The following is a 27,706-nucleotide window of genomic DNA, read 5'->3' on the forward strand; positions in this document are numbered from 1 at the left end:
AAGAGTGGCAGACTCAAATCTGGAGAACCAGGTTCGATTCCCCACTCCTCCACCTGAGTGGCGGGCTCTAACCTGATGAAATGGATTTGTTTTCCCTGTTTCCTCCACATGAAACCTTCTGGGTGTCCTTGGGCTAGTCACAGTTCTCTCCAAACTCTCAGCCCTGCCTACTAGGAGTTTGTAATCCGCTTTGAGACTCTGAGCATATCATCCTAAAAATTGGCTGCCTAAGCCTTTAAGTGTAAGGCCTGCTTTAGTTTATTGTCAAAGGCTTTCACGGCCAGAATCTCTAGGGCGTTGTGGGTTTTCCAAGATATATGGCCGTGTTCCAGTAGCATTTTCTCCTGACGTTTCTCCTGCAGAGGATCTCTCTGAAGATGCCAGCCACAGATGCAGGAGAAGCGTCAGGAAAAAATGCTACTGGAACACGGCCATACAACTCGGACAACCCACAACAGCCTCCTGCTTTAGCCTGTTTGCAGAAGATGTGCTTTGCACTGAGTCAGGCCCTCAGTCCATCAAGGTCAGAATTGCCTACCCAAACTGGCAGCTGCTCTCCAGGGTCTCAGGCAGAGTATTTTTCACATGCCCTCCTGCCTGGTCCTTTTAACTGGAGATGCCGAAGATTGAATCCGAGATCTTCTGCATACCAAGAGGATGCTCTTCTGCTGAGCCATCGCCCCCCATTCCCCGTTGCACTGAACAGTTGCTTACACGTTGAACCAAAATCGGCAGCTGCTTCCCCTGCCGAGGCAACTGCTCCTACGTCGCCCGCTGCCTTTTCTGTCTCGTGTAAAAAAAGATCCCGCGACTGCGCCACCTGTTGAGCACTTCATCAGATTGTGCAGTTGGGGGAAACCTGCACGCGCAGCCATCGCGCGGCATTCCCCACCGGTTTGGGGCCTTTCCAGTAGTGTCACAGAAACGAACCAAAGGAAAACAGTTATAATGAGATTTAGTGCTGCGAAGGAGGGATTTTGACGGCAAGATTTGCAAGAGCTCAGCCTAGAACAGTGGTGGCAAACCTATGACACGGGTGCCAGAGGTGGCACTCAGAGCCCTCTCTGTGGGCACGCATGGAGTGCCCCCCTCACATCTAGGCTGGCCTGGGCCACTGAGCTTGATTATTAGCATTAAACCTAAGACCTACTTTTTGGGGAAGCAGTGTAGGTAACCCTGTTAAGCGCTGTTAAACCCCACTGATCTTCATGCAAAGAGCTAAAGTCTAAAGTGTGATCCTTTACCTGGGAGTAAGCTTGATTGCTGGCAATGGGGCTTGCTTCTGAGTAAACCCTCCTAGGATCATGATTCACCCGTTGGAAGAGTTGCACGGTTGCTCCAAAGCAAAGCCACCAACTACCACCAAGCTTGCTCCTGAGTAACGCATGCCTCGGAGCCAACCATTTTTTCTAAACTAAAACCTCAGTATTCAGGTTAAATTGCCGTGTTGGCACTTTGCTATAAATAAGTGGGTTTGGGGTTGCAATTTGGGCACTGGGTCTCGAAAAGGTTCACCATCACTGGCCTAGAATGTTGACTTAAACCTCTGAGCATTTTGAGTTAACTGCAGTTTCCCTTTGCAGGTCGCGTATGATGGGTTTTTAGCCCTGTGGCAGTTAGACAGCTCTGACACAGGTAAGTGGTGGGGGTCGAACTCAAAACTTGAGCGTCGATTTGATTTTTTTTTAACACTTTTAATCATTAATTTATATATGTTCCCGTTTTAGATATGAACACTTCACAGTCTGAAGACACGGACTCAGGCCGCAAGGGTTTGGCCTCAGATTCTCCTGTCCCCAGCAGGCTCGCCTGCGCCTTCTGCAGAAAAATATTAGACTGCGCGGAGAAGCTACAGGAACACATTCACGAGCATATTTTTCCCATGATTGTCCCTTTGGATGCGATTGACTATTCCAAGCCTGTTTTGGCTGGCCTGGCTGAGCATATAATTCCCGGCCCGTTTCCCCGGTTCCAGTGTCCAAAATGCCCGGCGAGCTTCACACTCAAATCCAACATGGATCGGCACGAAAAGACCATCCACTTCAACCGGAAGAAGATCCAGTGCCCGCACTGCCGCAAGCTCTTCCGAGACAAGACGGACTTAAACCGGCACCTGATGTCCGTGCACTCCCGAGAGCGTTCGTTCGGGTGCCTTTTCTGCGGGAAGGGTTTCGGCACTCAGAAGAATCTCGCCGCCCACGTGAAAGCTTGTTACCTGGGTTCAACGCAGCCGGGAGCGGAAGAGCTTCTCAACGATCTGGATCAAAATCAGGACTCTGACGAAGATTAGGAGAATCGGTCACCTCTTGGATGGTGGGATCAAATTCTTAGGCGATTGTTTCTTCGCACCTCGACCACTGTGTTCTACTTTTGACACTTGTTCTCAGGGTGGTGTGAATGAATTGCTAGGCGGTGAAAAAGAGACCTAGGTTTTTATCCTGCGGAGTCTGCCCGTCACCTGACGGTCCCTTGCATTCTCCAAAACACTGAGGTTGTAGAACAGTGATGGCGAACCTTTTCGAGACCGAGTGCCCAAATTGCAACCCCAAACCCACTTATTTATCTCAAAGTGCCAACACGGCAATTTAACCTAAATACTGAGGTTTTCGTTTAGAAAAAACGGTTGGCTCCGAGGCGCACGTTACTCGGGAGTAAGCTCGGTGATGCAACCGTGCAACACTTCGAATGGGTGAATCATGACCCTAGAAGAGTTTACTCAGAAGCAAGCCCCATTGCCAGCAACTCCCAGGTAAAGGATCGTGCCCAGACTAGCCTAGATGTGTGTGTGGGGTGTGTGTGATTTTCCGCCCCCCCTCCCCACGATGAGCTCTGTGCACGCGTGCCCACAGAAAGGGCTCCGAGTGCCACCTCTGGCACCCGTGCCATAGGTTCACCACCGCTGTTGTAGAACATGCACGGACAAGAAGTTACGCAGCCCAGGGGTCTGTAATAAGGAGGTGAAACTGGGCCTCCCTTTTCTATCAGCATAAGCTTCATTGGAGTGTCAGGAAGAGCAGAGGTGGCTCGATTTGACCCCTTAGGCTACATGAATTTTTTTTGCGCAGACCCACAAATTCCAGCATCAGTTTGGTCTACTAGCCTAAGGTGAGGAAGAGTCATTTCCATGTGTGCTTTTATGGATGCGCTCCGCGTGATCCATAATCCTCCATATCTATGGTTCTGTGGCCAGTATCCAAACAAATGTGAACTGAAGGAGATTTCAGACTTTCTTTTATTTTACCAACACTGACGCCATGTTACATGGCGAGCCGGTTTTTAAATGTTTTTAGAGGTTTAAGAAATGTTTCCTTTAAGGAAATTGGGCACGGATGTCACTTGCTCACATTAAAAAAACCCAAATAAAAACTAATTCCACCCTGCCAGTGCAAGCCCCTTGTGTGAGTTGAGGCCATTCTGTGAATCCAAGCCTAAATAACTCAAGTATTAAAGCGTAATTGTATGCGGTCATGGGTAATTTGATACCCCATTTTGTAAGTATTGCTAAGGGATTAATACTACGCTGTGATATTTTACTGTTTTGATTGTGTGTATGTGTTTAAAGCTATACAAATTCAAGCCTCAAGAGCACGTAGAACTTTATTACTCAGGGATAATGGTCTTGAGGCAAAGCATCTTAAAATATTTTTGTAGTCTTTTCTTTTTTTTAAGATGGTTAACGCGGAAACTTGCAGCTGTGTATTGTCGGTATTCCTGCGACTTGCTGTAGCTCCGTCTGAGCAGCAGTGTCTGTTGTTCAGATATATACTTGTGGCTTTTAAGAGTAGCTTCAAAGGATCTAAAAATTCAGCTTCTTGTTTATCTGCGCTTAGAGGTAACATTTAGGTGCAATTTACTATGAAGCAAACTTGTATTTTAGTGATCTGGGGTAGGTAGCATTTAAGATCACCCAGGGAGCAAAATGGCGTTGCTCTGCATGTTCTTCTTCTCTCTCTGGAGAACTGCACGTGTGAGCTGCAGAGCACTGCATTGTTTTGACACAGTGGTTGGATAACTATGTAGAAGGGCCGCTCTTCAAGAGGCTAGACCATGCTTACTTCTGCCTGCCTCCTCCCTCGCCATGTGGAGAGAGAGAGGTAGAGAGGGCATAGACCCAAAGGGGGTAGGGACAAGGCTGGAGGAGTATTGTGCTCATGCACACCAACACACACCAACAACCTCTGCCTGCCACCCAAAGCAAGAAGCCTCCACCACTTGGAGGGCTGGTCTACCCACTATTAAGACTCAGTGGGTAGCCCTGGCCACCAAAGAGGCCAGGTCTACCAGTTGTTCTTTATGATTGTCAGACCAGCTCTTCAGAGGTCTGGTCTACCCTCAGTTGAAAGTAATATCTACCAGTTCTTTTTGACGTGGATAGACCAGCTCTCCGGAGAACTGGTTGCTGGTGAGTGAACGGAATGGTAGACCTGGCCTCAGAGGAGTGGACCAGGAGAGAGGGAAGTGGCCCACCCAGAATAATTGTTTCCAAGGCTGTTACCAAGAGATTCTCCCACCACTGTCAATATTACGAATGTTAGCCATGTATTCCTGTGTTGACTAAGGGTTGTTTGCTACCAGGGATTCACTTTGGCGTAGAGCACACACCGTCTAATACGGAGGAGCCGGACTCATTGGTTACAAGGACTGGCTATGACATAACTGTGACTTGATTGGGCCTGGGGGTGGGGGTGGGCTGCCTCAGCTGACCCAGAATGGCACTGGGGTGTGTGTGCTTGGATTGGTGAGCCTGCAGGGGGGTGGGATGCCTGCCTTGTGGGGGCTTATCAGGCCCACAAGCCAGCTGAGGCAACTCTCTTCACTCCCACTCTGACCAGATTGTTAGCCGGGGGGTGGGGGGTGTTGCCTCAGCTGGCTTGTGGGCGTGATAATCCCCTATATGGGGCTGGATCTGCTCCCTAAGCCACGTTTGACACCCCCCCTTCCCCCCAGGTCTAATAGGTCTTAATTACAGGGAGCGAAGGTGACCTCAGAATTCAGCACAACTAGACTTGCGCTTGTTGAGGGTTATAAAACCTGTGCAGCTTCCTAGGGACAGTCCGCACCTGTACGTCTAACACCACCTCAGTCCTCGAGCAATTTGGCTCTCCGTTTTTCAGTGTTCAGCGGCACTGATGGGAAAAGCCAGAAAAGTCACTGAAGTAACAGAAGGCGACAGCTTAACAACAGCCACTGAGCGGCTTATTCCTCCCCTTGGTCGGGAGAGCTACTTAACACGCCCGCGTGCCGCAAAGCTCTCCGTAAAGGTGGCAGGCCATCTGCATGGCTTCCATAATAAGTGCTTGCCCATGAGATATTCTTCGGGGTTGCATAAGCTTGTGGTAAATCCTGGTGAGGGCATATATTCGCTGCCGACCATGTGATGAAGTTATTTTCTGATTGAGGGGATTCCAAGCGACGCAGAGAGGTTTACCTGCAGCTGGACTTGTTACTGGCAGGTCTCCAGGTTTTTAGTGATATCTTAAACAGTGTTACACCTTTCTCAGCTCAATTAGCCCAGTTTGGCCTGAACTTATCCGATCTCAGAGAAACGAAGCAGTATTAGGGTGGTCATGGTCAGTATTAGGGTGGGGGGCCACCAAAGAAGACCAGGGTTGCTATACAGAGAAAGGACGTGGCAAACTACCTCTTCTCATCCCTTGCCTCTTGGGCCAGTCCCACTCTCTCAGCCGGACCTACCTCAATGGTTGCTGTGAGGATATAGTAGAGAAGAGAATGATGTAAGCCAGTGTGGTTCAGTGGTTAGGAACGGCGAACTCTAATCTGGTTAACTGGGTTTCTTTTCCCGCTCCTACACATGAAGCCTGCTGGGGTGACCTTGGGCCAGTCAAAGTTCTCTCAGGACTCTCAGCTGCACCTACTTCACAAGGTGCCTGTAGTGGGGAGAGGAAGGGAAGGAGTTTGTAAGCCGCTTTGAGGGGCCTTACTGTTGGGAAAAGCGGAGAATAAATCGAAACTCTTCTTCATCTGCTTCTGTCTTGTGTCCCTGTTGGAGGAAAAAGGTGGGGTACAAATGAATTAAATAGTGCAGTACAGTACAGTACAGCCGGGCAAACCAGTGTAATATGGAGCCATTTTTTGGGTTCTGTTTCTTGATGCGTTAGTGTAGGCTTGCCCGTTAGGTGATCCAAATGGTGAGCAGCAGTGGCGTAGGAGGTTAAGAGCTTGTGTATCTAATCTGGAGGAACTGGGTTTGATTCCCAGCTCTACCAATTGAGCTGTGGAGGCTTATCTGGGGAATTCAGATTAGCCTGTGCACTCCCACACATGCCAGCTGGGTAACCTTGGGCTAGTCACAGCTTCTCGGAGCTCTCTCAGCCCCACCTACCTCACAGGATGTTTGTTGTGAGGGGGGAACGGCAAGGAGATTGTAAGCCCCTTTGAGTCTCCTGCAGGAGAGAAAGGGGGGATACAAATCCAAACTCCTCCTCCTCCTCCTCCTCCTCCTCCTCCTCCTCCTCTTCCTCTTCTTCTTCTTCTTCTTCTTCTTCTTCTTCTTCTTCTTCTTCTTCTTCTTCTTCTTCTTCTTCTTCTTCTTCTTCTTCTTCTTCTTCTTCTTCTTCTTCTTCTTCTTCTTCTTCTTCTTCAACAAGCAGCCATTTCCCCATTATTTTGATTTAGCCCTTTAAAAAGATTAGACCACCCACCAGTGTGGATCATGGCCCTTGTGGTCTCTTCCAACTCTATGACCCTATTATTCTTCCAACTCTATGATTCTGTGGAGGCTATAAATATCTGACAGATAGTTGCAATGTGTGAGAAACGTGTTAAACTCTCTAGGTTTACTGTTTGGATTAAAAGTGGCCTTTAAATTAATCTAAAGATTAAATATTTTCGGCTGAGGCTTTATCTTCCTCATAGAAGAACTAAGAAAACGTTGGTGAAATCTTTTATTTTTAAGTAGCCGTCTTCAGGTAACTAATCTCTCTCCCGCACACACCCCGTTTTTACATTGGTAAAAAACTAAGGGTAAAGTTCCTTCTTCTTGCTTGGACTCGTGGGAAGTCCCTCAGTCTGGGATAGCGGAAGTTGGGATCAGAGTTGACAGCTTCCTCCCAAGCCAGGGACTTCCTCCCACGGCCAGACGGTTTCCTGCCTTTGAGCACAAAACAGTGGTTTCGTTTGAGCTCTGGGTGTTTAAAAAGGGCAAGCTGCGTAGATGAAAGCCAGCACTCAGATATCAGCAGCACGTTCTGTTTTCCATCTTCCTCGCTGCTCCAGTGTAATTAGGTAGGCTAGACATTGGGCAGTGGCAATTTCAGGGATCGAGAGACACAGAAATTGGAAGAATCCCTAACGGTGAGCAGAGGCGTATCTGGGGAAAATGTAGCTCAGTGCAAAATCTGAGGTTCCCCCCCACCCACATATGGGCAGCTGCCCTCCCCCACCATGACCAAAACCCATTTTTTTGCACCAGGAGGGGTGTGGGGGTGATTTTCTGCCCCCCATATAAGTAAATGGCTGCAGCCTAGCGGCATTTGACCCCATATGACCCCTGGGCGGTTTTCCCCTGACGGTGAGTCCAGCACACATAGTTTCAGAGCCACTGAGATTAAAGATGGTGGATAATGGTAACTTCAGCGTCAAAATTCCAGAGTTTTTCACGGGTATGATGTAATGCAGACAGGGGTTTTATGCAAAGTACTTTCCCTGTGCAGACTGCGGCGTGATTCTCTTAAAAACACATTGCGGCTTGCTTCTGATGGAATTAGGCAGCACAGCTGAAACGCTTACTGCATCTAACCAGACCTATCGGCCACCAAATCTGCCTCAGTTCTTTTTTAATTGATCAAGAAGAAAGTGTTGGTGTAGTGCAGTGATGGCGAACCTTTTCGAGACCGAGTGCCCGAATTGCAACCCAGAACCCACTTATTTATCGCAAAGTGCCAACACGGCAATTTAACCTGAATACTGAGGTTTTAGTTTAGAAAAAAACGGTTGGCTCCGAGGCATGCGTTACTCGGGAGTAAGCTTGGTGGTAGTCAGTGGCTTTTCTTTGAAGCAACCATGCAACTCTTCCAACTGGTGAATCATGACCCTAAGAGGGTTTACTCAGAAGCAAGCCCCATTGCCAGCAACCAAGCTTACTACCAAGTAAAGGATTGCGCTTTAGTTCTTCGCATGAAAATCAGTGGGGTTTAACAGTGCTTAACAGGGTTACTTACACTGCTTCCCAAAACCTAGGACTTAGGTTTAATGCTAATAATCGAGCCCAGAGGCCCAGGCCAGCCTAGATGTATATGTGTGGGGGTGGGGTGGGGGGGCGACTCTGTTTGCGCGTGCCACAGAAAGGGCTCCGAGTGCCACTTCTGTCACCCGTGCCATAGGTTCGCCACCATTGGTGTAGTGGTTAAGAGCAGGTGGGTTCTAATCTGGGTTTGACTCCCCACTCCTCCGCCTGAGTGGCAGGGGCTTATCTGGTGTACAAGATGTGTTTCCACACTCCTACATTCCTGCTGGGTGACCTTGGGCTAGACACGGTTCTTTGGAACTCTCTCAGCCCCACCTACCTCTCAAGGTGTCTATTGTGGGGAGTGGAAGGGAAAGGAGCTTGTCAGCCACCTTGAGTCTCCTTGCAGGAGAGAAAGGTGGGGCATAAATCCAAACTCTTCTTCATAACATCACTACCTCGTTTTGTTCACTTTTTAAAAAATCATTTAAGTTCTGATCGAAATCTGGCCAGAATCTCTCTCTCTCTCTCTCTCTCTCTCTCTCTCTCTCTCTCTCTCTCTCTCTATCTATCTATCTATCTATCTATCTATCTATCTATCTATCTATCTCTATCTCTCCCCCCCCCCCCTCTCTCTTCACACATGTACAAGGAGCTCTCCCCAGCCACCGAGAATGGTGTTTATTACAAATAACAGGGCAGGTTAAAAATGACTGGGCTCCCGAGAGGAGGACTTTATGCACAGAGATAGCCAGGGGAAGCATTTTCCACTGTTTTTTGCAGAAGTGTGTTAGATGTCCACAAAATGAAAGATAGCCACTGTCTTAGCTAGCTCAGTTTTGATACCTATTTTGGGCGCATGCAAGCAGATGTTATTAAAACTGTTAATTTCAAAAGGTATCCTGCTAGACAGAGCTTTGGTTCTGCTTGAAATGTTGAAATGCTCTATCAGGCCCCTGGACATTTGCGGCTGGTTCTACCTCATGTGGCAGAATCCCAAAGGTGCTTTTAACCTGGAAATAGTTGGGGGCCCCTCATGTGCACAGTGGGAAGGAGGAACACGTACCCTCATCTCTGCATAAGGAGGAGGTGGGGCTATGCAGGTAGATTTTCTCCTCCAACATTTCTTGATGGATCAAGAATTATTATTATTGTTTTTGTTGTTATTGTTGTTGTTGTTAATAATAATAATTTTATATACCGCCCTCCCCCTGAGGGCTCAGGGTGGTTTACAACATGGTTAAAACATACATTAAAACATAATTTAAATATTAATTACATAAAAACAGAACCCATTTAAAAATGTGGATGGCGTCTAGCTACCCCCCCCTCCCCCCCTTGTGCCCACGGGAGGCCAGATGACACGGTAGATGTATTTTTAACCAGGCTGGCCAAACGCCTGGCGGAACAGGTCCGTCTTGCAGGCCCTGCGGAAACTCTGTAAGTCCTGCAGGGCCCTGGTCTCCCTAGGGAGCCTGTTCCACCAGGTAGGGGCCAGGGCTGAAAAGACCCTGCCCCTCGTCGAGGCCAGCCTGATCATTTTGGGGCCAGGGATCACGAGTAGGTCCTCCTCCGAGGAGCGGAGGGGCCTACCGGGGCAATATGGGGAGAGGCGTTTTTGAAGAGGGGTTTACCAGATGTACATACACAGCAGGGTAGGGTCTAAGCAACTAACGTCATCTTGATTTTTACATCCCTGCAACTTTCCGTTCTTCTTGAGAAGGACCACAATAACAGCCTGTGCAGACACACTTGGACAGAAGCAGATAAAAATGGCTCTTCCAAACACTTCACCTGCAGTGGCTTCAGATGTTTAGGGGGTATACGACGAGTAAGCCAGAATTCAATTTCCTGTGCTTCTTCACAATCATAGACAAGATCCACAGGCAGCAGGAAACAGTCTGTCTTTGGGGACTTTGCCTTTCGGAGCAGTTAAAACCCCTCTCCGCCAGCGTCGCCGCCTCTTTGTTGACTACCAGAATGTTGTGTTTGGAGCATTCGGGCAAATAGCTTGGCGCTTCCGCTAATTAGCACAGCCGGCCTGCCATTTTGCAAGCTGCCAACTGCTCAATAATTTACGTTGCTCTTTGACGAACAGTAGGGGAGGGAAGAAGAAACCACGGTAAGGAGGGTTAGGGTCAGCTCATAAGAATTCAGAGAGAGTTCTGCAGGAACGGAACAAGGTAAAACAATAGTTGCTGAAGGAAGATAACCAGATTTCAACTTGTAAAATATTTTATCCGTTTTTTTTTCTAATGTTTCGGCTCTTGGAGGGATCACCCATTGAGTTTCATAAGAACATAAGAACAAGCCAGCTGGATCAGACCAGAGTCCATCTAGTCCAGCTCTCTGCTACTTGCAGTGGCCCACCAGATGCCTTTGGGAGCTCACATGCAGGATGTGAAAGCAATGGCCTTCTGCGGCTGCTGCTCCTGAGCACCTGGTCTGCTAAGGCATTTGCAATCTCAGATCAAGGAGGGTCAAGATAGGTAGCCATAGATCGACTTCTCCTCCATAAATCTGTCCAAGCCCTTTTTAAACCTATCCAGGTTAGTGGCCATCACCACCTCCTGTGGCAGCATATCCCAAACACCAATCACACGTTGCGTGAAGAAGTGTTTCCTTTTATTAGTCCTAATTCTTCCCCCCAGCATTTTCAATGTATGCCCCCTGGTTCTAGTATTGTGAGAAAGAGAGAAAAATTTCTCTCTGTCAACATTTTCTACCCCATGCATAATTTTATAGACTTCAATCATATCCCCCCTCATCCGTCTCCTCTCCAAACTAAAGAGTCCCAAACGCTGCAGCCTCTCCTCATAAGGAAGGTGCTCCAGTCCCTCAATCATCCTCGTTGCCCTTCTCTGCACTTTTTCTATCTCTTCGATATCCTTTTTGAGATGTGGCGACCAGAACTGAACACAGTACTCCAAGTGCGGTCGCACCACAGCTTTATATAAGGGCATGACAATCCTTGCAGTTTTATTATCAATTCCTTTCCTAATGATCCCCAGCATAGAGTTTGCCTTTTTCATGAAACTGTTCTGTTAATCTCGGAAAGCTTTTAGGCTCTGTTTAGAAGTAGGCCGAGAAAGATTGTCCTTACAGTCAACATGACCCTGACATCGTCCAACATCCTCCAGAACTTAAAAAGAATGGCATCTTCTTGGAACTCTCTGCCACCTTTCTGCCTCATTCTTCACTCAAGGGGTTCTGTGTGGGCTCCTGCCCTCCTGTCTTCATGCCAACCCTGTATGGTAGGCTAGGCTGAGAGTGATGACTTCAGGGTTTTGGCTGAAGAGGTTTTGAACTTGGCTCTCCCCGCTCAAAGCCCAGTATTAGATAAATGGTTATTGCCAATTAAAACCAACAAAATGCAGGTAGCTGTGATGAGCCTGGGGGGGGGGGAGAGGCAGCAAAGGGGTTTGCTTTTAGAGCCCCTTAAAGATAAGGAAGGCTTCTTTGCTGCTCTAGGGGTTTGCTTTAAGATCAGGCTAAAACTTGTGCAGTGAACGTAACAGCAAAATTCTTCTTTTTAAAAAAAATTAAATTCACCATCATCAACAACCTTTTTATTGCCATAAGTTTAAAATACAACAGGGAGGTTGAGGAGAATCAAGTTAAAATAAGTAGGTTCGAACATTTCCAGCAGTTAAAACAATAAATAAATAAATAAATAAATAAACTAAAATCTGCGGCGAATCTGCTGTGCCAGCGCCAGGAATTTGGCAACGTCTAGGGATCTCTGAGGAGACTGATCACAAAGCAGAAAGAAGGATTTAACCTTGTCTGGTGAGTTGGCATCAGTTCTCAGTGTATGGGTCTATAAATTGTCTTCTAGATGAAGTATATAGTTCCCAATCTAGGAGGATGTGCTCGATAGTTTCGATGGCTTTTTGTGAGCAGGGACACATTCTTTGTTGGTATGGGATCTGGAGAAATCTGCCGCTCAGGACTGCTGAAGGTAGGGCATTCAGTCGGGCTAGCATTAGGGTACGTCGGAGATATGGTGAAGATATATTGTAAAAGTACCTTGGTAGCCCTTTACTGAAGGGAAGAGGGTGGGAGCCCTCTGGTAAAATGTCCTTCATGTATTGAGTAGAAAGCAATTGTTTTTCAATGTCAAGTAGCCTTAGCGACAGAAGTTTGACTATTTGCGCTTCGTCCATGTTCATGAAGAAGTCTAAAGCGAAGCCTAACGAATTAATTTTTTTCTTGATCAGAAGACTCCAAGTGGAGAGGTAGGAATCCGAAAGCATTCGCTTTGTTAGGCTGTCCTGTTCTGATCGGAAATGGAGGCGCAGCCAGTATCGAAGCGAGGAGAGCCATATACGTGTTTCAAGAACGTGTGTTTTTTTTTAATACACAAAAAATTAAATTATTATAAAAGCGCCAAACTGAATAGAAATGTGATAAAGTGCTAGTTTTTTTCTACCAAAGAGATTTTTTTTAAACAAAGGTTTAAGCCATAAACAGTACTTCAGAAGCATTGCTCGGTAGCAAGTCTTTCTTTTGATAAATAGGACACAGATATGAAAAGAAACGTTCCATTTGACTGTATCTGCAAGATGTATGATTTTATGCGTCGTCTTGAAGTTAACTATTACTAGCTAACAGACACTTGTTCTCTCGTGAAGTCTTCCCTTCTTCGTGATGTCTTCCCTGTGTCATTATTTGATTTCGGTGTCGCTGGTAGTGATTATTGCAGTCCACTCCTCTTGCACAAACTCCCCTTAAAATGTCTTTTTCTCTTTCGCTGCTTTGGTTCAGGGTTCCTAGTGGTGTGGTGGGGGGCTTCAGATACAGCGGAAGACCTCACTTCCCTCTCACATTTGCAATTCGGATGGTGTGTGCTACATGCCAACAATTTGTGTACTCATTTGACTGTGAATCTTGCCCCTCCTCCTAGCTACAAGCAAAACTTCCCATTTTTATTTTATAAAACATCACACATCTGCTACTTTCATTTCCCCCCCCGCTATAAGGATAGGAGGAGTGTTTTGGTGACATCATAAAGCATAGGTGTCAAACTCGCGCCCCTCCAGATGTTATGGACTACAGTTCCCATCATCCCCTGCCAGCATCATCCTGGCAGGGGGTGATGGGAGCTGTAGTCCATAACATCTGGAGGCCCATGAGTTTGACACCTGTGTCATAGAGCATCCTCTTACGTACAACCAACAAGGGCAGGGTTATAGAAACTCACAACCTCCCCCCCCCAAATAACCCCAAGGTTACAACGCTGTGAAATTGCAGTGCTCTATATCAAGTGGGAATATCCAAACAAAGTTTGCAGACCATATAAAAATGCAAAGGTACAATTATACAGAAGTCTAATCACGTCGTGGCAATATAACCGACCCTATCCAGCAATACAAAAAGATGCATGTTTTTGGGATACGTTATTTGGCTGTGTAGACTGCCAATCCACAATTGTAATGTCTTTCGTAGCAAATGCAGAATGATTTCTTCAAAAATCATATAAGCACTCAGAATGTCCATAGAGAACTACAAGGCTGGTGTAGTGCCAATTTCATCCGTGCTAATTTCATCAAAAGACTTCCCCAGCCCACCCTGAAGCTTTTAACCGCAAAAGACACTCTTTTTACTTTTTATTTCTTTTGCACAGAGACTCTCTGGCTACTGCCTGGAGTAAAATTCTCTCTTCAGAGCTGAATAGTCAAACCGTGTCAGCCGATCAATATGGTCCTCATCCTGCCATTGGCTTCTGCCACAAAATGTCACGACTGTCCCCTCCCCAGACAGTCACCCTGTAGATGAAACTGTACATTTGGGCAAAACCCAAAGTTTCCAAGTTCTGTTCTCAGCTCGGAAAGTGTGATGTCTGTCTTTCGGAGCAGCAGTGGCGTAGGAGGTTAAGAGCTCGTGTATCTAATCTGGAGGAACCGGGTTTGATTCTCCGCTCTGCCACCTGAGCTGTGGAGGCTTATCTGGGGAATTCAGATTAGCCTGTACACTCCCACACACGCCAGCTGGGTGACCTTGGGCTAGTCACAGCTTCTTGGAGCTCTCCCGGCCCCACCCACCTCACAGGGTGTTTGTTGTGAGGGGGGAAGGGCAAGGAGATTGTAAGCCCCTTTGAGTCTCCTGCTGGAGAGAAAGGGGGATATAAACCCAAACTCCTCCTCCTCCTCCTCCTCCTCCTCTTCTTCTTCTTCTTCTTCTTCTTCTTCTTCTTCTTCTTCTTCTTCTTCTTCTTCTTCTTCTTCTTCTTCTTCTTCTATGCCACGAGGGATCACGTGTAGTTTATAGATGCTGCTCGTCTTTTACTTTCCCTTTGTGCGTCAATATGATTAGCCTTCTTTATTTAACTCAGATACTTTATATGCCATGTAACTGTGTCTGTTAAACAACGGTGTGCAATAAAAACCTATGCTGAGCAATCAATTGTTCCCTGGTGCGTATGGTTTCTGTACTGCGAAACCTGGAAACAGGCTGTGAAATATAATTCGTGGTGATATCCTGTTTTGCGGAACTCAGAATGTATGCGTATTTGTGGGGGGGGGGGGGAGTTTTTAAAATAAATCATTACCAAAAATGGTTGCTGTCTGTCTGTCCTTTGTTGCTGTCAATTGTTTGTCTTAATCAAGGGGAAAGTTTCTGATGCAGAGGCAAATCATGAACCATCCAAAGCTGGGGATAATTAGGAAAGGAGTTGATAATAAAACTGCAAGGATTGTCATGCCCTTATATAAAGCCGTGGTGCGACCGCACTTGGAGTCCTGTGTCCAGTTCTGGTCGCCACATCTCAAAAGGATATCGAAGAGATAGAAAAAGTGCAGAGAAGGGCAACGAGGATGATTGAGGGACTGGAGCAACTTCCTTATGAGGAGAGGCTGCAGCGTTTGGGACTCTTTAGTTTGGAGAGGAGATGTCTGAGGGGGGATATGATTGAAGTCTATAAAATTAGGCATGGGGTAGAAAATGTTGACAGAGAGAAATTTTTCTCTCTTTCTCACAACACTAGAACCAGGGGGCATTCATTGAAAATGCTGGGGGGAAGAATTAGGACTAATAAAAGGAAACACTTCTTCACGCAACGTGTGATTGGTGTTTGGAATATGCTGCTACGGGAGGTGGTGATGGCCACTCACCTGGATAGGTTTAAAAAGGGCTTGGACAGATTTATGGAGGAGAAGTCGATCTATGGCTACCAATCTTGATCCTTCTTGATCTGAGGTTGCGAATGCCTTAGCAGACCAGGTGCTCAGGAGCAGCAGCAGCAGCAGCAGCAGAAGGCCATTGCTTTCACCTCCTGCATGTGAGCTCCCAAAGGCACCTGGTGGGCCACTGCGAGGAGCAGAGTGCTGGACTAGATGGACTCTGGTCTGATCCAGCAGGCTAGTTCTTATGTTCTTATGTTCTTAAGCGTTTAAAGTACCCAAACTGATAAAACGCTGCACAAATCTTTATTGCATGAATCTGGTTTTCTGAAGCTGGAAACTACGGCATGTGCGCCTTTGAATAAGCAGGTTGTTGTGATGCTCATTACGATGGCAGTCAGATTTTCACAAATTCACCCTGCTGGATGGGTCCCCGTTTTGTAGTACACCTCTTTGTTGCAGGTAATTTCTTCCACTTTGGGCTCAGGTATGGAAGCGAGGTTTTTTTTGGCAAAGCTTTGTCTGAAGGCCAGCAGCTGCAGAGGCAAGTGGAACTGTGAAGATCATGTGAATTGTCATCCTACGAGTACGGTCTGCTAACTTTAAAAAATGGCTTCTTCTGGCCCAGCCTGATGGTAGGCAACGAAGTAGATATTATTAGAATCCCCTTTGTCCTGAGGTGATCTCTGGCCAAGCGGGTTTTACAGGTTTTGGAAGGACTTAAAAAAGAAAACCTGAACAGTCATATGAATGAAGGTAACAGTGGCTCTGTTATTCTTTCGTAAAGAGTCTCGAGGCAGTTTGCAAACTCCTTTCCCTTCTTCTCCCCACAACAGACACCTTGTGAGGCAGGTGGGGCTGAGGGAGTCCTGAGAGAACTGTGACTGGCCCAAGGTTACCCAGCAAGAATGTAGGGGCAGGAAAAAAAATCCAGTTCACCAGATAAGAGTCCGCTGCTCAGATGGAGGAGTGGGGAAATCAAACCCGGTTCTCCAGATTAGAGTCCACCTGCTCTTAACCACTGCGCCACGCTGGTGAGCCTCTGAATTCCTGTGCTAAGAGGCAAGAGAAGAGGAAGGCCTTGGACTCTCTGCCCAGTTGTTGGCTCTTGTTGCTCTGTGACCAGGAAGTGATCCAGCTATTTTTATGTTCTCCTTACTGGCTGAGGAGCAGTATATTAAATGTCAGGGCGTTTTATATTACCAGAGCAATGTATTGTTGCCTGCCTTAGGTACTGAGTATTCCATGCTGCTTTGGTAGTATGTAAGCAGGGAGACCATGTGGCCTCCCCATACCAGTGGGAGCGTCTGCCAGGAGCACTGATGTAAGGAACGGTGACGTTCTTTCTGCTTAAAAAGAAAGCAGTGGCGTAGTGGTTAAGAGCAGGTGCATTCTAATCTGGAGGAACCGGGTTTGATTCCCCGCTCCGCCGCCTGAGCTCTGGAGGCTTATCTGGGGAATTCAGATTAGCCTGTGCACTCCCACACACACCAGCTGGGTGACCTTGGGCTAGTCACAGCTTCTCGGAGCTCTCTCAGCCCCACCTACCTCACAGGGTGTTTGTGGTGAGGGGGGAAGGGCAAGGAGATTGTCAGCCCCTTTGAGTCTCCTGCAGGAGAGAAAGGGGGGATATAAATCCAAACTCCTCCTCCTCCTCCTCCTCTTCCTCCTCCTCCTCCTCCTCCTCCCCTCCTTCTTTCTCCTTTCTCTCCTTCTCCTTCTTCTTCTTCTTCTTCTTCTTCTTCTTCTTCTTCTAACCTGGGTGCTTTCCACGCAAACCTTTTAAAATATTTTGAGGCAGGAAACAAAACCATTTCCTCCATTGAGTTCCACATTGTCTTTATCCCTCCAAAACGTTTTATTTACAGCCTCAAAATATTTTAAGGGAATGTCCCTGAAATGAATGTCCCTCTTTAGTTGAAACATTTTCAAAATGGCTTCACTGGGCTACGCAGTCTCTTTGAGATGTTTCCCACACCTCTTTGCTGTCTCCATGGATGGTCATTTGTCAGGTGTGCCTTGATTGTGTGTTCCTGCATTGCAGGGGGTTGGATTTGATGGCCTTTGGGGGTCTCTTCCAACTCTATGGTTCTGTGATTCCAGACTTCCTACTCGGCACCATTTTCTCAGCTCCCTCCCTGCTCCTCGCCTGTTAATTTGCAGCATTTCTGCTTGTTTTTAAATTTGGGGGTGGGGGGCTGATCTTCGAATGATCGAGTATGCGTGGTCTAGGGAATTGCAGCACGAAGCTCTGAAGCTTCGAAGCAGCGATCCAACAACATTCTCCAAAAAAGGAAAAATCACAAAATGGCGTCCAGGAATCATTTTGAGAGGGTGAATGCAGACATACATCGTGGTAAAGGGTGGAGGGGTTCGAAATCCTTTTACAAACGTTTTAAGGGATTGGTGCGGTCAGGATGGCCCAACGTAGCTCAGTCTCAACATACTTTGGAAGCTAAGTAGGGTTAGGCTGCTTCTTCTCATTCATTGGGCAGAGCCTTCTACCAAGCCGGGGCCAGAGCTGAGAAGGCTCTGGCTGCAGTCGAGGACAATTGCCAGGTTCGAAGCTCTGAACAAAACCCGAGCAGGTTCAGGGCTCGCTGGCTTCTCAACTCTCCCACTGTGTCAGTGCAGACAAAAACACCTTTCCTCCCCTCCCTTGTATGCCATCCCTCCCTCCCCCTCCCTCCGCTAGGGTGGGTGGGCCAGGTCCAGATGCCAGGCCCCCTTCTCTCCCCTCCCTTGCATGCCACCCCTCCCTCTCCTTCCCCTCCCTTGCATGCCACCCCTCCCTCTCCTTCCCCTCCCTCTGCTAGGGTGGGTGGGCCAGGTCCAGATGCCGGCCCCCCTCCCCTCCCCTCCCTTGCATGCCCCCCCTCCCTCCCCTCCCCCTCCCCTAGGGTGGATGGGCCAGGTCCAGATGCCGGCCCCCCTCCCCTCCCTCCCCTCCCCCTCCCTCCACTAGGGTGGGTGGGCCAGGTCCAGATGCCGGCCCCCCTCCCCTCCCTTGCATGCCACCCCTCCCCCCCTCCCCCCCCTTGCATGCCACCCCTCCCTCCCCTCCCCCCCCCTCTGCTAGGGTGGGTGGGCCAGGTCCAGATGCCGGCCCCCCTCCCCTCCCTCCCCTCCCCTCCCCCTCCCTCCACTGGGGTGGATGGCCAGGTCCAGATGCCGGCCCCCCTCCCCTCCCTTGCATGCCCCCCCTCCCTCCCCTCCCTTGCATGCCACCCCTCCCTCCCCTCCCCCTCCCTCTGCTAGGGTGGGCGGGCCATGTTCATATGCCGGGGCCCCTCCCCTTCCCTCCCCTCCCTTGCATGCCACCCCTCACTCCCCCCCCCCCCGATCTTGTCCCTTTCTATCCTGCATTGGTTAGGCCTCACCTGGAATATTGGGTAGAAGAAAGGGTTTAATTATAAACTAAGCAGGGACAGCCTGGTTAGCACTTGGAGGGGAGACCACCAAGGAATGCCAGGGTTGGTGTGCAGGAGAAGGCAGTGGCAAACCACCTCTGTGAGTCTCTGTTAGGTCAGCTGCGACTTTTACACACACCTCATTTTAAAGACTGCTTTTTGTTAGTTTCGCGGTGACGAAGAGCGTTAACTCTGCAGAGGCATCCTTTTGCTCTTAGGTTAGTGAAATGAAGTGGCATTCCCAGTTCCATAACTCACCGTGAGTTATACTGCTGGGGATCTTGAGTGCATCAGGGTATCGTAACGAAGGCGAGCCGAGCCGTTCCTGATTATCCGGCATCTCTGTATGGAGGACAAGCAATTGGACGTACTGGAGTAGATTATTGCTTCTTTTTATTAGCATCTCAGCAGACCTTGGAAATATTGATTGATTCTTCGGCCACAGCAAGATATTTGACAGCTTTAACAACAGGGATGCCTTTTCTAATTAAACTGCTTCATATTTTGATCTGCACTGACACAGTGGGAATGTTAAGAAGCCAGCGGACTTTGGACCTGCTTCAAACCTGGCAATTGCCCTCGACTACAGCCAGAGCCTTCTTTGCTCTGGCCCCAGCCTGGGGGAACACTCTGAACAATGAGACCAGAGCCCTGCAGGATCTATCTCAATTCCGCAGGTTCTGTAAGGTGGAGGAGTTCTGCCAGACCTATATTTAAGGACAGCAACAGGGCTTTATCCATCTTGACTGCCCTCCCTTCCTTTCATCTTTTGTTTGGCATAATTATGTGGTTGGGGGGAAATGTTTTGAGTTTGTTTGTCTATTATATTCTATATATGTCTTTATATTCCCCATTTCACAGAATCATGGAGTTGGAAGAGACCCCAAGGGCCATCAAGTCCAACCCTCTGCAATGCAGGAACGCACAATCAAAGCACTCCCGACATATGGTCATCCAGCCTCTGTTTAAAAACCTCCAGAGAAGGAGTCTCCACCACTCTCCGTGGCAGTGAATTCCACTGTCGAACAGCCCTGGCAGTCAGGAAGTTTTTCCTAATGTTCAGGTGGAATCTCTTTTCCTACACCTTGAATCCATTACTCCATCTCCTAGTCTCTGAGGCAGCAGAAAACAAGCTTGCTCCCTCTTCAACATGGCATCCCTTCAAATATTTAAACATAGCTATTATGTCCCCCTTAACCTTAGTTTCTCCAGACTAAACATCCCCAGCTCCCCAAGTCTCTCTTCATGGGCGTGGATTCCAGACCTTTTACCATTTTGGTTGCCCTCCTCTGGACCCGTTTCAGCTTGTCAATATCTTTCTTAAATTGCAATGCCCAGAACTGGACACGGTACTCTAGGTGAGGTCTGACCAATGCAGAGTGGAGTGGTTACAATTACTTCCCTCGATCTAGACACTATTTCAGTTGGAGTTTTAAGGGTATCGTATATTTATTACAACTTATTCTTCCTCCATATTATCCATATAACAACCCTGAGAGGTAATTTGGGTTGGGAGCATGTGATTGGCTGAAGGACACCACCAGTTTTCCCATGTTGGGCAGGAATTCAGATTTGGGTTACAAACTTTTGGCTTAGAAACTTTTCCTGTGAGAGAAGGTGGCTTGCTCAGTGATAAAAATGAATGTGTTATCCAGAGTGTTATTTTTGTTTTAAACCATACCAATAATTAATTCTGTAACATGCTTTTGAAGCAATGGGAAAGGATATAAGTAATTTCTGGTTGTTGTGGGTTTTCCAGGCTATGTGGCTGTGGTCTGGTAGATCTTGTTCCTAACATTTCGCCTGCATCTGTGGCGGGAATCTTCAGAGGTGTATCACAGAGGGAAGTCTGGACACAGTGTATAACGCACTTCTCTCTGTGATACATCTCTGAAGATGCCAGCCACAGATGCAGGCGAAACGTTAGGAACAAGATCTACCAGACCACAGACACCCAGCCCAGAAAACCCACAACAACCAGTTGAATCCGGCCGTGAAAGCCTTCAACAATAAGTAATTTCATTTGGCAAGGTCAGAAACCAAGAATTTAATATAAAAGTATGCAAGATGCAAAGCAGAGGGGTTTTTGTTGTTACATTTAAAATTGTAGTTTGGAGCTGCAGCATTGATATAGATAAGGGAATGGGTGTTGTTGAAAAATACCAGAATTCTGGATTTAGGGGGATTTGATGGGAGATTTGGATGGCATGGATATTTGTGGTATGAGAAGGGAAAGATGCATAGAGTGTCTTATCCTGTGGTGGCGAACCTTTGGCACTCCAGATGTTATGGACTACAATTCCCATCAGCCCCTGCCAGCACGGCCAATTAGCCATGTTGGCAGGGGCTGATGGGAATTGTAGTCCATAACATCTGGAGTGCCAAAGGTTCGCCACCACTGGACTTTGTCAGAAGTAGTCTTCTCTGGATATGGTTGAAATATTAAAAAAAAATTACAAGTGCAGCACCATTATGGCTGTCCCCAGTTGAAGCTTTTTCTAGGAAAGAAGTTAATATGCAGGAGAAATGGCCTCCATGTAGAGAACTGGAACTTTAGAAATGATAAATGGGAATTTAAACCTATGGACGAGATAAAGATATCAAAAATTATTATCAATTATTGGAGATGTTTAGAACTGACCAAAAGAATACAGGATTTGACACACAAAATACAGAGTTTGAAAGTAAGGTATGTACAAATGATGAGAAAGTGATTACCAGAATGTATAAGATGTTATTGAAATGGGATACAGAAGATAGGGTTGTAAAGTCTGTAAGGATTAAATGGGCCAGAAATGTTGGCAGGAATATACAAATGGAGCAGTGAGAGAGACTTTGGAAGAGTGATTTGAAGTTCACAGCATGCTATAATCCAAACGAAAATAACTATTAAATGATGTATAGATCTTATCAGACATCAGAAAAACTGGCAAAAATGTATAAAGGTAAATCAAATAGATGTTGGAAATGCCAAAAGCATGAGGAATCCTTTTTTCATATAGTTGTGCGCAGAGGCCAAATCCTTTTGGGACATGAAACTAAAAAAATACAAAAGATTTTGAAAATAATTGTGAGAAAACCTGGGACTATTGGAAGATGATATCCCAAATCAATACGGACAGCTTTTCATATACCTATCTACTTCAGCAAGGACATTGTATGTGCAGAAATGGAGAGATAATAAATACCAACAAAGGAAGACTGGATATTGAAAGTCACAGAATACTCAGAAATGGCAAAATTCACAACTTTAATAGGATACATTAACACAGAAAAGTTTATAGAAAACTGGAAACCTGTTGCGGGCTATCGAAAACATATGGTAGTAGAGAAATAATTGCAGGATTTGAGATCTAAAAGAAAACACCAGAATGAATTAGAATATTAATAATAATACAGAGTGCATTTGATAAATTGTTTTGTTTTAAATATATGCTTGAACCGAGAATAGATTAGAATTCAACAACGAGATAGCTAGAAGTCACTCTATGGGGTGCATGGTGTTTAGTTTAGCTAGTTATAATTGGTTGTGTTTAAATATTGTCAAATTCATGTTTATTCTTTTCTGTGGTTTTTGTATTCTCTATTTCTATTTTGTATTAATGCAGCTGTGGATGTGAAGGTGTATAGTGGTATTATTTTTTTCATCTCTTTCCTTTTTTGTGTTGGGAAAATATTTATCGACAAGTTACTGCTAGCACAATCGAAAGAATTAGAACATTTTTGTATGTGAATCAGCAGTGGCGTAGGAGGTTAAGAGCTCGTGTATCTAATCTGGAGGAACCGGGTTTGATTCCCAGCTCTGCCACCTGAGCTGTGGAGGCTTATCTGGGGAATTCAGACTAGCTTGTGCACTCCCACACACGCCAGCTGGGTGACCTTGGGCTAGTCACAGCTTCTCGGAGCTCTCTCAGCCCCACCTACCTCACAGGGTGTTTGTTGTGAGGGGGGAAGGGCAAGGAGATTGTAAGCCCCTTTGAGTCTCCTGCAGGAGAGAAAGGGGGGATATAAATCCAAACTCTTCTTCGTCTTCTTCCTCTGGCCGTGTAAAGTAAATATGAATCCCCCGAACACTTCAGCAATACCAAAAAGTGACTGTCTCAACTGAACCCATTTTTCTCAGATTCCTGAGAAGAATCCCAGGAAGGCAGATAGATGGAGTGTTACACCTTCATGCATAAGACCAGATACCATATTGAGTAGAGCCACCCCCTAGACTTTGTTGAGTGGGAGAGGCGGCCTGTAGCTGCTTTTCGTACGGGTTGAACAAGCTCCATGAAGATCAAGAAGATCTTTCACGGCCGGATTCAACTGGTTGTGGTGAGTTTTCCGGGCTGTGGTCTGGTAAATCTTGTTCCTAATGCAGGCGAAACGTTAGGAACAAGATCCACCAGACCACGGCCACACAGCCTGGAAAACCCACCACAACCAATCAAGAAGATAGCTTAACTAGAAGCAAAAAGTGTCCATTTGTAACATTTCGTTTGTTCTTAATGTCCATCACAGTGATTCTCAACCAGGGTTCCGTGGTACCCTGGGGTACCATGAGCACGTCCCACGGGTACCTCCCCCCCCCACCGGAATCAAATGGATTTTGAAGGGGGGGGGGGTTGGAAGCTTCATGGGCTCCCTTTAAACAACACTGAAAAACAGCATTGTTTTATTTGCCTAAATTCGGTGTGGATTGGGGGGTAGATTTAAACGGAGCTCTCCCTATAAATCCCCCCAAATCCATACTGAATTTAGGCAAACAAACAACGCAGCTGTCAATGCTGCTTTCACTCCCCTCCCCCTGCTTGCCACTCCCCCCACCTACAGGCCAAAAACGGGGAAAAAACCCCTAAAAATGCAAAAAAAACCCCTCAAATGAACCTCAGGGGTACCCTGAGATATGAAGAGCGAGGTCAAGGGTACCACGATGTCGAAAAGGTTGGGAAACACTGGTCCATCAGATACTTCTCTATAAAATACCTAAAGGTTGTAGCAGGCATATCTGGTATTTAACAGTGAGAAAGTACAGACGTGATATATTGTTGAAGGCTTTCACGGCCGGCCTCAACTGGTTGTTGTGGGCTTTCCGGGTTGTTGTGGGCTTTTCCGGGCTTAGGAACAAGATCTACCTGACCATGGCCACACAGCCCGGAAAGCCCACAACAACCAGTTGAGGCCAGCCGTGAAAGCCTTCGACAATACATCACGTCTGTACTTTCTCACTGTTAAATTATCTGAGCTCTAGTTAAATAAGGTGCTAAGGGAGTAAGGGAAAGCTGGCGGAGTGTGACCCGATGTTCTTCCCTGTGCGGCGCTTAATGCAACAATTAGATTACCGGGGCAATCATGGACACTTGCAGCAGGCATCTGCGAAGGAAGCGTATAATGGTTGCTGCATGACGCACCTGATTTCCCTCTTGAGAGATGATCCCTTTGGTAAGCCGTCTTTGTCTTAAAGAACAGGAGGAGGTCCCCGTCGTAACCTGGGCTGTCTTGTGCTTCCCTTCCAGTGAACGAATTCACCGTGATCCGGAAGAAGTTCAAGTGCCCCTACTGTAGTTTCTCAGCCATGCACCAGTGCATCTTGAAGAGGCACATGCGTTCCCACACCGGGGAAAGACCCTACCCTTGCGAAATCTGCGGGAAGAAGTTCACCCGCCGAGAACACATGAAACGGCACACCTTGGTAAGTGGGGGCCAGTGGGGGGGGGGTCGCTCTACCTGTTGAGAAAATGAGTCACGGCTTGACTTTGTATGTTGGCTTTGCCCAGTGGATTGATCGAGCCACTTTCCTTCCACGGTGTCGTAGCTTTTGCCATGGCTGCATAGAATGGCGTGGCCTCTTTCGGGTGGGCATCTGATAGGATCAAAAGATTTGTAGAAGAGTCCAGCTGGCCACCAGAAAGACTTAGCAGATTTGTTGAAGCGTCAGCTTTCACGGGCTAAGCGCTTCACCGGATGCTACAAAGGGATCCAAATTCCTGGAAAGCAAAAACGTAGCACCAAGGGACTGAAGGGATCTAGGTGTGATCTAGCCTGGCAAAAGAAAACTCTGGCAGAACGGCATGATAAGAAGAAGAAGAAGAAGAGTTTGGATTTATATCCCCCCTTTCTCTCCTGCAAGGAGACTCAAAGGGGCTTACAATCTCCTTGCCCTTCCCCCCCACAACAAACACCCTGTGAGGTAGGTGGGGCTGAGAGAGCTCCGGAAAGCTGTGACTAGCCCAAGGTCACCCAGCTGGCATGTGTGGGAGTGCGCAGGCTAATCTGAATTCCCCAGATAAGCCTCCGCAGCTCAGGTGGCAGAGCTGGGAATCAAACCCGGTTCCTCCAGATCAGCGTGCACCTGCTCTTAGCCACTACGCCACTGCTGCTCCTGCTCATGTTGCCATACCTTTGAAAAGGTGTTCCTGGGTGCTAGTGTTATGGGAGAGGGGGACAAAAACCCCTTCCACACATGCAGAATAATGCACTTTCAATCCACTTTTCAATGCACTTTGAAGCTGGATTTTACTGTGCGGAATAGCAAAATCCACTTGCAAACAATGGTGAAAGTTGCATCAAACAATTGTGAAAGTTGCATCACACTGGACACAGTGTGTAACAGACTTCCCTCTGTGATAGCACCTCTGAAGATGCCAGCCACAGCCACAGATGCCAGCCACAGCCACCTCTGAAGATGCCAGCCACAGATGCAGGCGAAACATTAGGAACAAGATCCACCAGACCACGGCCACACAGCCCAGAAAACCCTCCACAACCAATTGTGAAAATGGATTGAATGTGCACTATTCTGCATGTGCGGAAGAGTGCTTTAATTTTGTGTTCCTGCACTGCAGGGGGTTGGACTTGATGGCCCTTGGGGTCCCTTCCAACTAGAGGTGGGATCCAGCAGGTTCTCACCAGTTCCTGAGAGTGGGTGACTAATTATTTGTGTGTGCCGAGAGGGGGTTACTAATTGGGTCTGCTTTTCTGTTAGAAATCCCATTAGGTCCAAAAATCATCAAGTCCTGTTGTTTCCTATGTGGCTGGTTAGCGAAGGTAGAAAATGGGATAATTCCCCCTGTTGTTGGGCTGTTTTAAAAACATGTTTTAGAAATATGGTACAGTTCCTTGTATAAGGAAAGTATCCTTCTTTTGATTTCTAGAAACAAAATTAAGTATTTGAAAGTATTAAGTATTTGACAGGCAGTCAATTAGAGGAGAAGTAGTTGTTTCTGTTGGCAGTACTTGCTATAATGAGTCTAAATTATGGACAGAAAGATACCAGCTGGAAATTAGGAACTTTTTTTTTACAGTAAGAGTTTTTTACAGTAACAGAGAAATTATTAATGCCCCGCCCAGCCCTATTGGCGCTACGCCACTGTTTGAATCCCACCACCAGGGGAACCTGTTACTAAAATTTTTGGATCCCACCACTGCTTCCAACTCTATGATTCTAAAAGGTCAAAATCCTCTCTGACCACTTTCTCCATCCCATGTGTAATTCTGTAAACCTCCGTTGTGTGTCCCCCCCCCCCCCCACCCCCATCCCCGGTCATCTTTTTTTTTCTGAACCGAAACTGAAGCTTTCTTCATAGGGAAATGGTACCTGAAACCATTAATCATCTTCGTTGCTCTCGTCTGTACCTTTTCCAGTTCTTCAGTGTTCTTCTGCAATAAAGCAGAACTGGACAAAATACACCAATTGGGGCCTCACTGACAACCTATTCGTGGGCATTACACCATTGGACGTTTTATTTTCAGTTCCTTTCCAAATAATCCCCAGGATGGAGTTTGCCTCTTTCGCTGCTGCTGCCTGCTGAGTCAGGCTGTTCACTATGACCCCAAAATCTCCTTCCCTTCAGTCCTAGCAAGTTCAGATCCCATTAGCATATACCTGAAATTGGGAATTTTTTTGGGTTCTACATCTCAAAAAGGATATCGAAGAGATAGAAAAAGTGCAGAGAAGGGCAACGAGGATGATTGAGGGACTGGAGTACCTTCCTTATGAGGAGAGGCTGCAGCGTTTGGGACTCTTTAGTTTGGAGAGGAGGCGTCTGAGGGGGGATACGATTGAAGTCTATAAAATTATGCGTGGGGTAGAAAATGTTGACAGAGAGACATTTTTCTCTCTTTCTCACAATACTAGAACCAGGGGGCATTCATTGAAAATGCTGGGGGGGGGGGGGAGAGAATTAGGACTAATAAAAGGAAACACTTCTTCACGCAACATGTGATTGGTGTTTGGAATATGCTGCCACAGGAGGTGGTGATGGCCAGTAACCTGGATAGCTTTAAAAAGGGCTTGGACAGATTTATGGAGGAGAAGTCAATCTATGGCTACCAATCTTGATCCTCCTTGATTTGAGATTGCAAATGCCTTAGCAGACCAGGTGCTCAGGAGCAGCAGCAGCAGCAGCAGGCCATTGCTTTCACCTCCTGCATGTGAACTCCCAAAGGCACCTGGTGGGCCACTGCGAGTAGCAGAGAGCTGGACTAGATGGACTCTGGTCTGATCCAGCAGGCTAGTTCTTATGTTCTTATGCATCACCTTACACTTGAAAATTAGCCAGAGTGTTTCCCACTCACCCAATTGGGCTTGTCAGGTCCCCCCTGGCCACCGGTGGGGGTAGAGTTGCCAGATGCAGGCTGGGAAACTCTCGAAGATTTTGGGGGTGAAGATTTTGGGGAAGTCAGGGACCTCAGTGGGGCACGACGACATTAGATTCTACCCTGCAAAGCAGCCATTTCTGCAGGGGAACTAATCTCTGTAGTTTGGAGACAAATGTAATTCCAGGAGACCCCCAGATCTCACCTGGGGGCTGGCATCCCTACACCCGCTTTATGCAGTTAAGAAGGAATGGCTGTAATTTCAAAGATTTTCATGGCCAGAATCGTCTGGCTGTTGTGGGGTTTCTCGGCTGTATGGCCACCGTTCGGTAGTTTTTGCTCCCAATGTTTCACCCACATTTCTGCCTGGCATCTTCAGAGGCACGCCACGGTAAGATGGGTTGAGC

The 27,706-nt window shown here is 47.1% G+C and overlaps 1 protein-coding gene across 6 annotated transcripts in view; it reads left to right on the forward strand.

Annotated features, from left to right (window-relative positions):
• Nucleotides 1-27,706, forward strand: part of ZBTB46 (zinc finger and BTB domain containing 46) — an 89,969-nt gene that overhangs the window by 58,667 nt on the left and 3,596 nt on the right. For 5 of the 6 annotated variants that reach the window (XM_048498159.1, XM_048498161.1, XM_048498160.1 and 2 more), the window contains 2 exons: nucleotides 1,584-1,635; nucleotides 1,728-2,586. In XM_048498159.1, the coding sequence (XP_048354116.1) occupies nucleotides 1,584-1,635; nucleotides 1,728-2,290 (615 nt within the window). In that variant the 3' untranslated portion in view covers nucleotides 2,291-2,586. Of the gene's footprint in view, nucleotides 1-1,583; nucleotides 1,636-1,727; nucleotides 2,587-24,217; nucleotides 24,394-27,706 lie in introns of those variants that run through there. The other variant, XM_048498163.1, reaches the window with a different exon arrangement.

The sequence above is a fragment of the Sphaerodactylus townsendi genome, linkage group LG05 (genome assembly GCF_021028975.2).
Source record: "Sphaerodactylus townsendi isolate TG3544 linkage group LG05, MPM_Stown_v2.3, whole genome shotgun sequence".
Lineage (NCBI taxonomy): Eukaryota > Metazoa > Chordata > Lepidosauria > Squamata > Sphaerodactylidae > Sphaerodactylus > Sphaerodactylus townsendi.